Source organism: Natator depressus, chromosome 10 (genome assembly GCF_965152275.1).
Source record: "Natator depressus isolate rNatDep1 chromosome 10, rNatDep2.hap1, whole genome shotgun sequence".
NCBI classification, from domain to species: Eukaryota; Metazoa; Chordata; order Testudines; family Cheloniidae; genus Natator; species Natator depressus.
In genome coordinates, this window is record NC_134243.1 from 17,496,262 (window position 1) to 17,512,300 (window position 16,039).

At 39.9% G+C, this 16,039-nt stretch overlaps 1 protein-coding gene across 2 annotated transcripts in view; it reads right to left on the reverse strand.

Moving 5' to 3' along the window:
- VPS35L (VPS35 endosomal protein sorting factor like) overlaps positions 1 to 16,039 on the reverse strand; it is a 121,866-nt gene that overhangs the window by 93,707 nt on the left and 12,120 nt on the right. For both annotated transcript variants that reach the window (XM_074965354.1, XM_074965353.1), the window contains exons 7-9: positions 11,612 to 11,740; positions 4,050 to 4,134; positions 1,245 to 1,304 (exon numbers count right to left, since the gene is read on the reverse strand). In XM_074965354.1, the coding sequence (XP_074821455.1) occupies positions 1,245 to 1,304; positions 4,050 to 4,134; positions 11,612 to 11,740 (274 nt within the window). The remainder of the gene's footprint in view (positions 1 to 1,244; positions 1,305 to 4,049; positions 4,135 to 11,611; positions 11,741 to 16,039) is intronic.

Genomic DNA, 16,039 nt, shown 5'->3' on the forward strand with positions numbered 1-16,039 from the left:
TCTAAGGTGCCACAAGCACTCCTGTTCTTTTTGCGGATACAGACTAACACAGCTGCTACTCTGAAAACTGTAGTTTGGTTTCCTGGAGGCAGAGAACTCTGGTACTAAATCAGAAGATCTAACCTTATTGGAACAGAAAGAATGAGTACAAATACCAATGACTTGATTCTCATTTCATGCAGCTGCTCAAGGCAGGGTTCTGCATAGGAAATTGTGAGTGTGTGTATGTTACTGGAAAATTTCATTCCTGATATCATTGCTGGTAGAGATTTCTTTCCAAGATATTTTGACTCTTGCTTCACCCAGAGAGAGCGGTCCGTAGGGGGTGGAGTGTTAAATAGCAAGGAGAAAAAAGAAAGCTCACCAAAGAAATTATTATTACTGACTTGTTTCTCATGATGCTACTGGTTTAGTATTGCAAGCTGTTTGTGATGAAATCAAAGGTAAATACTTTTATTTTATAATGAAATTTGCATGGGCTCATCTACAACATGAAAATAACCATATTTAAACATGGTTGTGGCCAAACAGTGTGGTAATATGGTTTATTCTGGTCTGTGCAGACAGATAAAACCATGTTATAAGCATGCTGAAAAACTGTAGGAAGATGCTCAGGATATGAGAGTATGAGGAGAGAAGAGGACAAAGGTTTTTTCCCTTGTTTTAGAACTGGAGTGAGGGGGAATAGTAGTCCCATCCTAGCTGTCTCCCAACAGTTGTCTTCCACTTCCTCCTGCTCTAGAAGTTACACACACTTCCCTCCCCTGCAACAGACCGTGCTAATGTTGAGAATCATTAAAACTGGAAATGAGTACATTTTACTGTCACAAGTTTTATGTTGGGTTATTTATAGTAAGGAAGTAAACTTACGTAAAGTTGTGGGAGTGATTAAAGTAACCTGTTATAGACATTTTCCCTTGTTAAAAACTAGGAACAGCAACTAAATCCAAACTCAGCAAACATGAGCAGACCAATTTATTTTCAGAGGACATTAACAAGGTCATATTTATCTACAGCACCACTGGCTTGGCCCCATTTAAAAACTCTAGCTCTCCCCCATAGGAATCGAGGTATGCACTAAAGTCTTCCCATGTGTTTTTATTTTATAAAGCTTGGAAGCAAAACTGAATTTGTTTCAGGATACGTATTGTTGAAATTCCCCACAATCCCAAACCTAGCTTGGTAAACATGGTAAATTTACACATTTCTACAAGAAGAATAGCACAAGGCAGGCACAAAGTTACCTGGTAAAGAGCTGCGATTATCCAGACACATGGATAAAATTCTTTCATATACTAGTTTTCCTGCCAAGAAAATAGGTTAATCTTTAGCAAATTGTAAAATGCAAATTGTGAAATAATGATGGTTTTCTACAGGGTCCAGGAAACTCATCTGCAAAGACTTCCTTGAACTCCATTATATTATGCTGCCATCTAGTGAATCAGAGATTTGAAGGTCTGCACTGAGGATTTTGCATGCTGTAATTTCTCTGTCTTAGTTTCACTAAGAACAAAGGCAGTGGATAGGTCAGATTACTCCAACCATCTCCTGTTGACCAGGAAATAACTTTTGGTGCCCCCCTCTTCACTGAGCAGTGATCCTGTATTATTCTTAGCAACTGTCAATAAGTAGAAAAGGACATAAAGGGGATATAAAACCTGGAAAAACAACTGCATCTGTCACAGCACATCCTGTTAAACACCAACAATACATTTCAAGTTAAAAGACTGTAATAAATCAGTTCCACACTGTTAAAGAAATCCAAGATTGATTAAAATTATTAATAAAAATAATTAGATTAAATAATTCAGCAAAACATTTTGACCATTTCATAGTCTATATCCAATTAAAGAAAGCTTTTATAGTTCAACTCTTCCACAAACAAGAAGAGATGGAATGAAATATTGTTAAGGTTTAGGAAGCTGTTAGGCGATAGAGTGATAATTTCCTGAAACATTACGTAACACATTATTTTAACTTGAGATATAGTTTTAGATTTCAAAGTGTAGAGATCCTGACCTTTCCCATAGTTTTGTTTTAGCCTCTCATTGTTAAACACACAAAGAAAGTGCACCTTTTTCCTTTTGGAGTTTTAAAGAAATGTGTTTAGATTTTTTTTTTTTTTTTTTAATAAAACACTTCCATTGAAGCATTGTTTAAAGAATGATGTACCTAATCTAATCTGTCTGCATTATTGTTTGCCTAAATGTTTAACTCAGTTACTTTTGGAATCCCACATACTAATTACGGCGTGGATAAACAGAGCACCTAATTTAATTAACGAAAATCTTCTTCTTGACCTCAAGAGTCAGGTTTCTTTGTGCATTAAAAGAATATGAAAATATACTAAGGGAAAATGAAGAGCTTCCCATCTGCCCTGTGTCAAAGAAGGCTCCCCCATCTACAATGGAGCTATGAACTGTGTTTGAACTTTGTCCCAGCTAAGCCAGTTTCACATAGTTTAGCCAATCAGTGAGCTGATGAGTCAAATCATGTTCAAACTTAGAAATGCCCATCCATACTGCATTAGAAGCTGGCATAACTGGAACTGCGTTTAAATACTGAGCCCCAATTCTGTTTCCTGCCAACCAAGAACAGGGCCAAATGAGATGGCTCCAGAAGGGAGACAGGGCATAAGCCACTGAAAAGAGCAATATGCTGCTATTATCTGCAAATCCAAGCATTGGATCTGATGGGGAATATAATGATTTAAAGTTAGTGAAATTACAACTTTATATTTTCCAACTTATCCTAAATTTGCTTACTGTTATGGCCATTAAGCAAACCACCACCAATATCACCTCCTCCAGGAGCTTGAAGAGAGGGTTATTATTTATACCTCAATAGAAAATCAGGAAGTTTTAAGCATAAAACATTTATATTATCGAATAAGGATTTAAAAAGCAGCTGTGTCCAGAAAATAATATTTTCCAGTTCTTTTCCTGCTTGCTTAGCATTACATGCAGAGACCAGGCTAGTGGCAATCCGTAAGGCATTTCCACAGATTTTAGTGTGGCTGATGAATGTTTCATCATGTTGATAATTCCCAAAAACCCAATCTAAAATACCTGCCATATCAATAGATTTACTTGATTTAAAATGCTTTACTGATGGCAAGAGACTACCTAGAGATCTGATTCAGAGAGATACATCCAGTCTCCAGTTATCCTTTAAATTATATTTCTTTCTTTTGTATTTGTGTAAGCATCTACCTACAAGGCAAAATGAGTATTGAAACTCCACAGAATTAATCTTGTATTTGTTGCAAATGTACTCTCCCTAGGAGAAGACAGCCAACTGAGACAATTGTTTATGTAATAATAAAACATAGCCAACTATTTAATCATCTCAATTATTTTCCTCCCTAGAGTCTTTAGTTTTCTACAACTGGTAATTCATACAGCCATAACAAATGATGTTTATCTCATGACTTCACTTTAGTGGTACTCATTGTATTACGGCATATTGTATGTATTTATGATTATTCATCTTTCAAGGTTATTCAGTGAAACAATATATTATCCTGAAACAGAATTGACTGTTGGCTTTCAGAAGTTACTTTGATAACTATTACATTTCTAGAACAGGCCACAAAGTAATGTACTTACTTATTCTTGTTAGGACTCTAAATTAAACATATTTATTAGTAATATAGAAAAACAAAACAGAAAAATATTCTGAGCCCAAACACAGCATTAAAGGGACATATATCTATATGTATCACTTAAATATTTGTTCTACTTAAAATTGTTATAAATAAGAGAATCACATGAAAATCTGCAGAATCAATTAATGAAAATATAAATATCATTAACAGAATGTAGCATATAGTGCTTTGCATACCCTCACAAAGAGACTTAAGCAAACAAACAATACAAAGCCAAATACAACAAAAAACAACGTGCCACATTTTTTGTAAAAGTTAAATCCTTAAAGCAGTTGATGTTAACTCCTTAAAACTCTTTATAGGTTCTATTTCTAGAATATTTTGTAATTCTACAAAAAATTAATAAAAATGAATCCATCATAGGTCCATTGTAAGTACTTACCAAATGTATCAAGTATATCTGTAATTAGAACAAATTTACTTGGATAAAACTGGATTACTGTTGTGTCCGAAAGAAGTTTAGAACACTAGAAAAGAAAAAAGGAACAAAGCTTTACCAGGAGGATACAAAATTCTGTTTACCCAATTTAAAGGTAGTCAGTGATGGAATTAGCAAAGGGGAGTGCCATATAAAAAGCCCTAGAGACTTTGGAATCGTTTGACAGAACACTGCAAGATACCTGCTGTGACAGATATTGCAATCACATGCAGCATCTTTGAGGATGACATTGTATTAAGTTTTTGAATGATGTATGTATCATTGTGGGTCAGTGATTGCATGCAACTCAGCAGGGGTGAGTTACCACAGCTCCTCCAGGAACTAAACAGTTGGGGCAGAAGGGGAGATTAAGGTGAATCATTCAGGCACACCTGCAGCAGGGTACCATCCCTTGGGAAGGTTTGCATATACTGGTTCAGACTGGGTTTTCCAAAGACCGTCAGGTAATGAAAGGACATTGGTATAAAAGGAGATGAGTTTAAACTGACACAGGACCTTCTTTCTGATTCAGCAAATGGACAGGACCTTCCCTCTAAGGGAGACCCCAACCATTGCAGAAGTGTTGGAAAGACTTTGGCCTACTCTGACCCTACAAGACTGATGTGTGACTCCTGGTATGTCCAGTGGGCATTTCAATCTGTTCTGGGCTTGCTTTTTTAAAAGTGCTTTCTTTATAATGCTTTTGCCTTAAGAATAAGTTTACTTGCTTAAAAAAAGAGTTGTGTGGTAACTTGTAACTGCTGGCAATACACTGGCCACAGCCCTTAGAGAGAAAGCAAAGCACAATGCTGGCCATTATGTAGAGTGGCTTGCTGGGGATATCACAGTGTCAGACAGTGGCTGTGCAGCCTTTAGGAGTGGGTCCCTGCCCAGAGACAAGCAATGACTTAACCTCGCTGGACACTCCTGGAGTGGACCATGGAGGGGGAATACAGGTGCAGTTACCCTGAAACTGTCACACCTGGCTCTGGAGAATATCACCATGATAGTCTCCATTTCAGCAGCAGCACTATCAGTCAGTCTTCCCTCATGCTAAGAAATCCACAGCGCAGCATTTAAGTTGGCCTGGGAAAGATTTATATATTCACTCAGGCAAGACAAATGATCTCTGATAGAGGATAGTGAGAAATACAAGGAAAATGCCGCCTTTTTTTAAAAAAATATTTATTTAAAAGCATTTTTATGGTGCTAATCATAATCTGTCTTCCAAGCATCTATACGCAGCATATGCACAGCACATATCTAAACTAGGAAATAGATTATGGTTAAAAACATACTAGCTACCCATATTTTTAAACACAACCTTGCATCTAGTAGAACTTAAGACCTTTTAAAACATGTCTGCCCGTCATGGTAACCATAAAGGGAAACCTGTGATCAACCACATCACAGACACACAAACACACAGTGGTGGACACTAAAGTGCTCAACTGAGTCAATGGTAGGCCTAAAGTCATGTTTAAAGGCATATTTGCTAATAGTTTAAACACAGCCTATTTCCTAGTTTAGATAGGGCCAAAAAATGAAATATCATTTTACTGGAGCAGCATATGAATCCAATTACATGGTGACCAACTTATAAAACATACAAGATATGGTACATATATGGTAGGACACAGCAATAAGCCCTGATGTAGCCGAAATCTTTGGGAGAAGTTTACTGATAGTCAGCACCCACTGTAGAAGAAAAGCAGGCTTGGGGGTGGGAAGAGAGGAGTAAAGGGACAAGTCTATCTCTCCAATATACTCTCTTGAAAAACACAAATAAACCCTATAGCTTCACAAGAAATCTCTTTATCCTCCATGTCACCAAGAGGACCAGTAAAAAACCCACCCCAGTCCCTTCTGCTGCAGGATGGCCCTTCCCCTGCAATCAGGAGACAGTCTTCAACTGAATGGAATGAATACAGTGTAAGGGGGGCGGGAGAGAACTGTCTAAAAATACAATTTCAACTCTATTCCCAACATTCAGGAAGTGACCTGCTGAAGCATCACCAGACTGGAACAATACACAGAACAAGTATAAGTATAAGTAGTCCTTTCAGCCTCACTGCTTTATTCACCAAGAGGGGATCTAGAGAGTTCACAAGAAAGAAAAGCTAGACCCTTCACTCCTGTGACCCAAGAGAACTATCTCCACTGATGCCTGTTAAGTATGTACACAGTTCTCCCCTCAGGTAATAGATACATCCAAGCACATTATGGGCAGCCACCACACAACACACCTTTGTTCACTTAATCTAAGGATGACAAAGTTAAAGTGCTATTAAAATATATTTGCTCTCTCTCTTCAATTCGTATATTTTAATATATTCATTGTGAGATGAGTTCACCTAACTGATGATGAGAGTACATCTACATTGCAATAAAAAACCTGCGGCACCGAGTCCCAGAGCCTGGGTCAATTGTCTCAGGCTCGCAGGGATAAAAATTGCAGTGTAGATTTTGGGGCTCGGGATGGGGCTGGAGCTCTGAGAACCCATGAGTGGGGGGAAGGTTTCAGAGCCCAGGCCCCAGCCTGAGCCCAAACATCTACACTGTAATTTTTAGCCCTGCAGCCCAAGCCAGCTTATGCTGGGCCAGCCCTAGCCATGCCACAGGTATTTTATTGCAGTGTAGACGTACCCAAAGAGAACATTAGTTTCCATATGTTCTGACTTTCCACTATCAGACCAAGAAAACAAGGTACTAAATATGTTGACACTTCTAGTGGAGTACAGAAAGGTTTTAAGACAGATGCACAACTGCCCCCAAGATTTCCGATTCTCACACTCAAAAAATAGATACCAGCACAGCAGCATTTGCGCTGAATCTAAAATTATTAGTAGGATGGGGCTGGAATTTTCCACAATAATCATGTGTCTCTAAGCTCTATCAAGGTCAAACCTGAAAGTTTCCTGCAGTCTTTTAAATTTATCACATAGCTTATTTGCCCTATATTTCCAAGAGAATTTTAGTGAATAATACTTAGTTGCTTTCCCAGTAATTCTTTGTTATCTCTTCTATGTGTACCAAAAACAAAACAAGCTATCACACACACAGACTCACATGCCCAACAATGAACCCACAATCACAGACCTTCCTCCCTTTATGGCACTGTGCACCCCCCAGGGGCACTCAGGATACTCCCTCGAAGCAAGTACTGCAACTGTACAAGCTGTCGCATGGAGCTGTGGAAGGCAAGGCTCTGTGTGTACTTTTCCATTTCCCTAACAAGGTTCTCTCACAATCTGGCCCTAAATCAAGCTACTTCTAGTGTTGTGATGCAGCTGGGTTTTTGCCCCCTATTGACAAATGTTTAATTCTGGGAATAAAGTATGCCCCCGCCAGTTAGTATGCTCATAATGTTGTACTCTTGTTAGGAAACTGTTTACCTCTGCAGTAAGAGGGAGTAGTAATATGTTTAAGAGTATCTCAAATTCAGAGTGATCCAGCAATAGTGAAGCTCCAGTAAAGGTATTCCCTCATTCACACTCTTTTCTAAATACCAATTTATTGCATTTCTGTTTCCTCCATCTCTTACCACAGGCACTGGTATAATATTTCAGTAACTGAAATACAGATGTAATTAATGCCCAGGCCTAGAATCAGGTAGGGATTAATGTCTGCAACAGAATTTTCATGGAGAAGGAGGGTTCCTATGGGTGAGAAGTAGTTATGCATATAATATTAAACTTTTCTTATGACATTACCCAGGGACCACTGAGAGTGTTGTTTTTTGGGAGTAGGTGGGTTAAGTAAATCGCAAGATGGGAACATCCTCAATTTTGGTATCATTCTAAGAAACACGGTCTGACACAGAACCATGTCTTAGGATCTTCCTTTGACTTCCTCTGAAAATCCTTTTGTGATATTATATACACAGAAATCCCACAGGTACTACATTTATATTCTGTGTTTTCCTCTCAACAAAGGCATTGTAATATGGTATTGTATTTTCTTGTGATAAAATACTATTAGGTCACCACACTTTTCATGACAATTTGTTTTTTTTAATAATATTGCTAATTCCCTGGTGCTACTAAAAGGCATAATCATCCAAACTCAAAGATCATTTTCTGAACTCTATTCACTCCTGATTTATGTTTCATTTCCTTTGTAAACTTTACCAGCATTTCCAACTTAAACAGCTTTCCAAAGGGGATCCACTGCTGGAAAAACAATCCTGACTTTATGTAACCTTTCCTGATGACTATTAACATTACATCAGTGTCTCAGTTTCTAAGGTTGTTGCACTCTGCCTCTGGCCTCATTTAAAGGCAAATTCATACAAGTTTTAACATTCAGTTGTCCTATTTCTTAACACATGTGCCATCCCCTCCAAAAGAGGGATTTACAAATTAATACAGCTTGAACATCACTAGAGAATCTTTGAACTGTTTCTGTGCTTAATCAGATTATTCAATTACTTTACTAAACCAGGATATGCAGAAAACAGCAGTTTACGCTAGCCATCGTTCCATTATTTTGTTGGGGGGTGGGGGGGAAAATCAGTGGCCAATAAAAATTTAACAGCATTGGTTTTACTGACTCTATTGTGCGGTTTAACAGCCTTTATCAGTCTTTCATCCACTTCTCCCACAAGCACCTTCACGCTTTCTCCCATGTTACCCCTCATATCTACGAATCCCCTTTTCCTCCCCAATCAAAATCCCTAAACACACCACCTTATCGTGTATAAGACTCACTTCCAAGCCGTGATTACTACTACTGATTGTCTTATTACACGTACGAATTGTGCACTCAGCCAGCCTAATCTAAACTTGCTTGTATTAAGGGTTTCCCTGTCCTCTCTCTTCTCTCTCCATATCCTATTTGTCACACCAACCTGTTGCACCTTGTCTGTAAGACTGTAAGCTGGCTGAGGCTTAACCTGTCTCTTGCTGTATGTCTGGACAGAACCTAGCACAATGGCAACCAGACCTGGCTGGGGCCTCTAAGTGCTACCGTAGTACAACTAATATTTTAAAACAAAATAATGGAAAAATAAGTCTAGGAGAAGCAGTACTGTTAATTTATTAGATTTTCAGTCTAGGCAGGCAGACGGCAAAATTTAACTGTGACTTGATCCAGTGAAACCTGCTGAAACAAGTTTTCCATCTAAATGTTCATTCATTTTTCCTGACTGTACTGAAGACTTGCAAAGTAAAGGTATTTTTCACTCCTTTGAATTATTAGGTATCCAAACCAAATAGATATCAACTTTAAAGGAAAAAAAAAAAATCTACCTAGAAACTGATGACATGGCCAAAAGCAGGCTAAGTTATTGCCACAGGTGGACAGTAGTCTATATTTGGCATCACTGAGCACTTAGCATGGCAGCTTTCTACTCCACTTCACTCCAAGAGGTCCATCTCCTGCAAGACGACAACCTTTCAGGGAAACAATACTTGTGGCCAGTGATAACAAAAAAATGCTGAAGGATCTAACAAATTAGCATGGGCACCATACATTATAAGGAGATCAGCTGCCAGCAATATCAGTAGTGTCTGTTCTGTACCCAAAAATGAATCAAGATGGGCAAGGATAAAAGAAACCTGGTAATATATCGTCCCTTCAGTTGTGATGTTAGCTTCAGGCAACCTGCACAATCTCAGGAACTATTTTTATCCAAGGGTAAAGTTTCCTAGCTACTGCCCTCCAAGCCATTTATTATTTGTAGATGACAGTATATAACGTGTGTAGAATATACCCCAATATGATACTACAGTGATGAGCCCTAGATAGAGGTTTAACTTCAACTGATGTTTGACTAATAGGAGGTCCTACAGGCTTTATTTTATTTGAAGATAGATGAATCAAAAACTAAAAGATAAGTTAAAACTTTCATTGCATCAGAACAGTGTCAATGAATTAATCTAAGCAGAATTACTGCCAAAGACATATATTTAGAAGAAAACACTCGCTGTTTCAAATATTTTCCACATATGATCTACACTGCAAGCATTTCACACCACATGCATTTGGAATATGATATCTTCTTTGAATAATGTTTACTTTGTAAGTCAACAAACAGTCCTTGAAAGGAAGATAGCAGCAGTTTGCCACATCCTATGAAAAAAAAGAATTTTTACACTGGAAGTCTACTTGATGCAACTCTAAATATCTGTTGCAATGAATTTCAGGCTCCCTTTGCAGCTACTTTCAGAACAACAGACTGGGAAATAAGCATGTTCACTTCTCCTAAATGAGCTCACAGCCTTTTTGTGCCAGAGCAGTGAAACAATCATAAATGTGTATTTTTTGTAAGCCAGAAATAAATATTTAATGTGATAAGCATCTTAAAGATACAGATCTATTGTTTCTAAATTATTAACACCAAGCATATGTATCAGAGAGAATATCTTAAGCATTCTTAGATCATCTAAGTATTTTGATTTCCTCAAGGAGCCTCATTTTATTATCCAGTATTTCAAACCAATTAGGCAATTTTTCATCTCTTTAATACTTGATCAACTTCAAAGAGATTATCAGTTCATAGTTTAAAAAAATGGTGAGAAACTAAACTCTTAGTAACATCTTAGTCACAAAACATCAGCTTTTGCAAAAGAGATATGTGAATTTCAATGGAGACCAGTGAACTATGTACTTCCTTTACAAAAACTGATTTTAAAAAAAACAAAAAACAAAAACCCAAACGACAGAATGTCTAGAAATAAACAGTTAAGAGATTCAGCCTATTCTGCATATATTTCTTCATCACTCCCCCACACTTATCTTTGCACCTTAGCATTTACAAAAAAATACATTCACAAAGGTAAAAATGTCAAATTACCAATGGTACTAAAATGTACAACATAAAAGCATTTTCAAAGTCCCAATTTTTGGTATCAATTACGTTGATTTGTGTATTATTTTCCATATCATCTAAGCACAGTATTAGGAAAAATAAAACAAAAATAAAAAGATCACGTTAGAGGAAGATGTATGTGATCACCAATAACTTTACTGCAATTTAACTATTTACAGCATTATAAATATTAGAGAGCTAAAAAACCATATAATCATAAAAATCATATAATCCATCCCCCTTTCTAATTAAGATTATTCCGTACAATACATTTTCTTGTGTTTTGTCCAGTCTAACTTTAAGTGTTCTCAGTTATGGGGTTTTCACTACTGCCTCTGAGAGACTTAAACCCTGATCCAACAAAGCATTTGAGTGCATGCTTAACTTTAAGTACAATTTCAGTGGCACTATTCACAATGAGATCTCTCGAGCACATTAAGTGCATGCCTGGATCAGCACCTTGGGCTAGGGAGTCATCATGACATTCATACTACTTTATTAGCAGCAACTAGCTCTCCAACTACTTAGGGCCAGAATAAGCTGGTAATCATATAGCACAAAGGGTTTTACACACTTCATGCCTACCCTCAGAATTCTGAGCATGGTGGAGGGGTCCACAGCAATCTTATAGCTAGAGTAACATTCACTCATCTTTTTATTTTCTAAATAAACAAATCTCATTATTTTTGTATAACACACACATAGTTAAACTGACCTGGATAACTATTTTTAGAGCTTTTACTTTCTGATCAGAGGCCCAGGCATCCTTCAGTGACTGATTGAGGTCTTCAATCCGATTCATGTAATCTTGCTGAGTCAAATTCAACAGCTCTTTTTGTGAACCCTGACAAGAAAAAACAGCAGCATTTAATAAAGAGGCAACCAACAAAAAGAAGATACCTATTACTTAGCCAATCTATTAACCTTAAACCTAACATTTCCTAATTTGAGTACTTGAGGTTCATCAGCAACGTTGGAACCTTAAGATCCACTGCACAGGCTCTGCCACTTGAGCTAACATGCCGTCTACGCTACAAACTTTTGCCAATGCAAGTTAAATCAGCATAGAGCTGCCGCAGTTAGTATATCACTTGTGCACTTGCCTACTTGGTTCCTTGCATCAGTGCTGCACATACACACCTGGAGTGCTTGTGTCAAAGCACAGTACGATGAACCATGGATAGGTATCCCAGTGTGCAACTCACCACCGTCCAGTGCACTCTCTTAAGAAGTTTTGGCAATGCATAATGGAGCAGAAACAAGTCTCACAGAGGTGACTGGGAGCAAGGGGTCAACTTCCCAGGATGCAACTTTCCCCATCCCCAAATTTTCATGCCTTTTAAAAAAAATCCCATGAACCCACACAGCCCTCCTCGCTGTCCACCATCTCTGACAGAAGCATGGAGCCTGCCTAGCTGTGACCTATTGTCATGAGAGTTGCAAGCATAGGATGCACTATCCTCAGGTATCTGCAGAGCTGGAAGAAGAACCGAATCAGCAAGGAGCATGACAATTTCTTGGAGGATAGATTGCTGTGGAACAAAAAAAGGACCAATTCAAGGTTGCTAGTGGCATTCACGGAGCAGCTACAGGTAGCAGAGTGCCGAATCTGGGCCCAAGAAATGATTGGTGGGATTACACTGTAATGCACGCTTGGGATGATGAGCAGTGGCTGCAGTACTTTCAGATGAGAAGGGGAGCAATCCCGGATCTGTGTGCCGCACTTACCCCAGTACTCCAGGGCAGGGACACCAAAATGAGAGCTGCACTGACACTGGAGAAGTGATGGGCGATAGTGCTCTGGCAACTTGCAATACCAGATTGCTACCAGTCAGTGGGAAAGCATTTTGGAGTTGGAAAATTAACCATAGGGGCCACTGTCATGCAAGTGTGCAGGGCCATTGTCTCATGCTATGCAGGACTGTGACTCTTGGCAATGTGCAGGACATAGTGGATAGATCTGCAGCAGTGGGCTTCCCCAGCTGCTGTGGAGCAACAGACAGCACTCATATACACATATATATATATATATATATATATATTCTTGCACCAGACCACCTTGGTTATGCAAGCGTTGGCGGATCATGGGAGATGCTTCACTAACATCAGCGTTGGGTGGTCAGAGAAGGTGCATGGTGCTCACATCTTTAAGAACACAGGACTATTCAAAAAGTTACCTGCAGGGACTTTCTTTCCAGATCAGCAGATTACCACTGGCAATGTTGAAATGCCAATAGTGATCCTGGGGGACCAGGCCTACCCTCTGCTCCCCAGCTCATGAAGCTGTACACCAGCCACCTCAACAGCACCAAGGAAAGATTCAACTACCAGCTCAGCAGGTTCTGAATGACAGGTGAATGTGCTTTTGGTAGACTGAATGGATATTGGCGTTGTTTACTCACAGCACGGTCTTAATGACAAAAAAAAACCCAGTGGTTATAGATGCCTGCTGTGTCCTGTATAACATCTGTGAAGCAAGGGAGAAAACTTGCCAGCAGAATGAAGGGCAGAGATGCATCAGCTGTTTGTTGAGTTTGAACAGCCAGACACAAGGACTATTAGAAGAGCTCAACGTGAAAGCTATACATACGGCTAAGGGAGGCTTTGAAAGCGCACTTTAACAATGAGCCACTGTAACACTGTGGTGTACTGTGCTCTCCCTGATCCTGCTGTTTTGGGGCCTGTTAGGAATTATGTGGCACTTCGTGTACATCTATGAATAAACAGTGTCAATTCACCTATTAATTTTGTGACATTTGTTGTACATTTATGAATACTATACTGGTGGGGGTTTTTTTACTGATCCAATGAGTTATGTCATACTATACAACAAGTGGGTGCTTTCAGTACCACCACACATTCTGCAGCATATGTTGAGAATTAATAAAGATAAATAATTTTCCAAACAACAGATTTTTATTGTGTAACAAAACACACTGCAAAAAAAAAAATTCTGTGCAAATTAAATGCAAATATATTAAAACCTTCATACATTTATGGAACAGCACTTAAAGAAGTGGAAAGTACATTCATGTCCATTTTACCTACACATACATCAACCATGGCTCTCAGGTCACTGTATGTGAAGTTGTGGCTGTCTTTAAACTTCCCCAGGGTGGACTGGCAAGGTAGGGATGCAGCCCCTGATGCTGCATGGAATATTGGGGCGGGAGGTGTAGGGAAGATGCTGTAATGGAGTTATCTGTGGACTGCAAAGGGAGGCAAGCCCATGACTGTTGAATCTGTAGTTCCACAAGAGTCTGCAGCACCTGTGTTTGCTGCCGGAGAAGCCCCATTATGTCCTGATGCATCTCCCTCTCCTTTTTCTGCACCTTTCTCCATACAGTCTGCAATATTCACCCTCCAGACCCTCTGCTAAGGATCTGAATCAGCACTGGATCTCACTGTACATGTCACCATGAGTCCTCTTCCTTCTCCTCCTTGCCTGGTGTAGGCGTTCCATGGGTGTGAAGGGGTAACCTCTCAAGGTTGCAACTGCTGCAGCTACAGGTAAAATACCCAGAGGTACCATAGTCGGTACAGTCACAATGGAAAAAGTGAAAGTTATGATTCACAACTCCCCTCCCTTGCTCCCCTAAAGTTTTAAACAAGACATGCTTATTGACACTTTTGCTTCAGAGTGCTTGTGGATGGCCCAACTCACAGCAGCAGCCATGATGAGTTTGACCTGGCAGGGACAAGGGAAATGAGGAGAGAATTGCTCAAGTGCATGAAATTACGAGAACCAGGCAATGTCACTGAATATTGGCACCATTTTCCCACAGGCGGCGGTGATTTTAGCTGATATCTCACTCGTGAGCATGACAAAGGCACAGAGAATACAGCTGCTGCTGGAGTCCTGAAGTCACAGAGGCCCATATGCTGCTAGCCTGTTTATTGCAATGGTGCCTGCCAAAGTTATCGCCAACTGGCATGGGAAAGTGTCCTACTGCAGAGGAAGAAATAAGGCTGCCATCCTTAGAAACTTTCTGGAGAGGATTGCAGAGTACCTCCATGAAAGTTTTGTCAAGATGTCTCAGGAGGATTCGAGGGACATCCCTGTGTACATACACAAACTGCTCCACATTTCCCCCCTCCCCCTCACCTAACTCTACAGGGGAATGAAAAGCAGATAACTTACTTATACCAGAAGAGGTAGTGGTACAACAGGGAGAAGTAAAGTTAACAAAAAGTCAATAGCAGTGTCCTGTTAAGCTGGGGGCACCACCAGTACATCATAATAATAAGAAATACAATTACATACTTACCCTGAGGTTCTTTCCCCTCCATCGGGCTCACCCGTACTCAATGGCCGGAACTCACTGGAGTGTGGTAGAGTATCAGACAGGTCCTGACTTGTGACATAGCGGGATCCCCTGATAGCATGTCCCTCCTCCTCGCTGTTCTCACCACGGGCCTGTGACTCAAGCGCTTCAGAGGTTGCAGGCAAGGTGCTGGTGAGGTCTCCAACACATATGACCTGCAACTCTTTGTAAAATCAGCAGGTCTCTGGCTTGGCACCAGATCAACTGTTAGCCTCCCTGGCCTTCTGGTATGTCTGCTGGAATTCCTTCGCTTTCACGCGGCGCTGCTTCAGATCCCTGTCATACCCCTTCTTCTGCATTCCTCAAGCAATCTGCTCATAGATGTCCACATTTCTACAGCTGGTCTGTAGCTGTGCCTGCACAGCCTCTTGTTCCCACAGGCTAAGGAGATCCAGTATTGCCTGTCTACTCCAGGCCAGAGCGTGTCTTGAGCATGTATCTGGCATGTTCAGCTGGGCAGCAGCACACAACAGTGGAGAGTGCTAGGTGTGCTCACCAAGCTGGGCAATCAAGAAAAGGCACTTAAAACCCTGTGAATTTTTGAAAGTGTGTGTTGTGGGGGGGAGAAGGAGGAGGAAGAGTTTCTGGTCTCCATGACCCCTGGACAGCGCAGTTCGTGACCAGAGCACTCAGTGTTGGGCATTGGGGGACAGCTGCTGGAGGGTCTCACAGATATTTACTGACAAGAGATGAAAGGTGAGACTTAGGAATCGTGGGTTCCATTCTAGGCTCTGGAGGGCTCTCTAGTGGGCACAGAACCTCATGCTACATAGTTTTAGGCTGACATTTAAAAAAAAAAAAAAATCAGCATGAGGCAG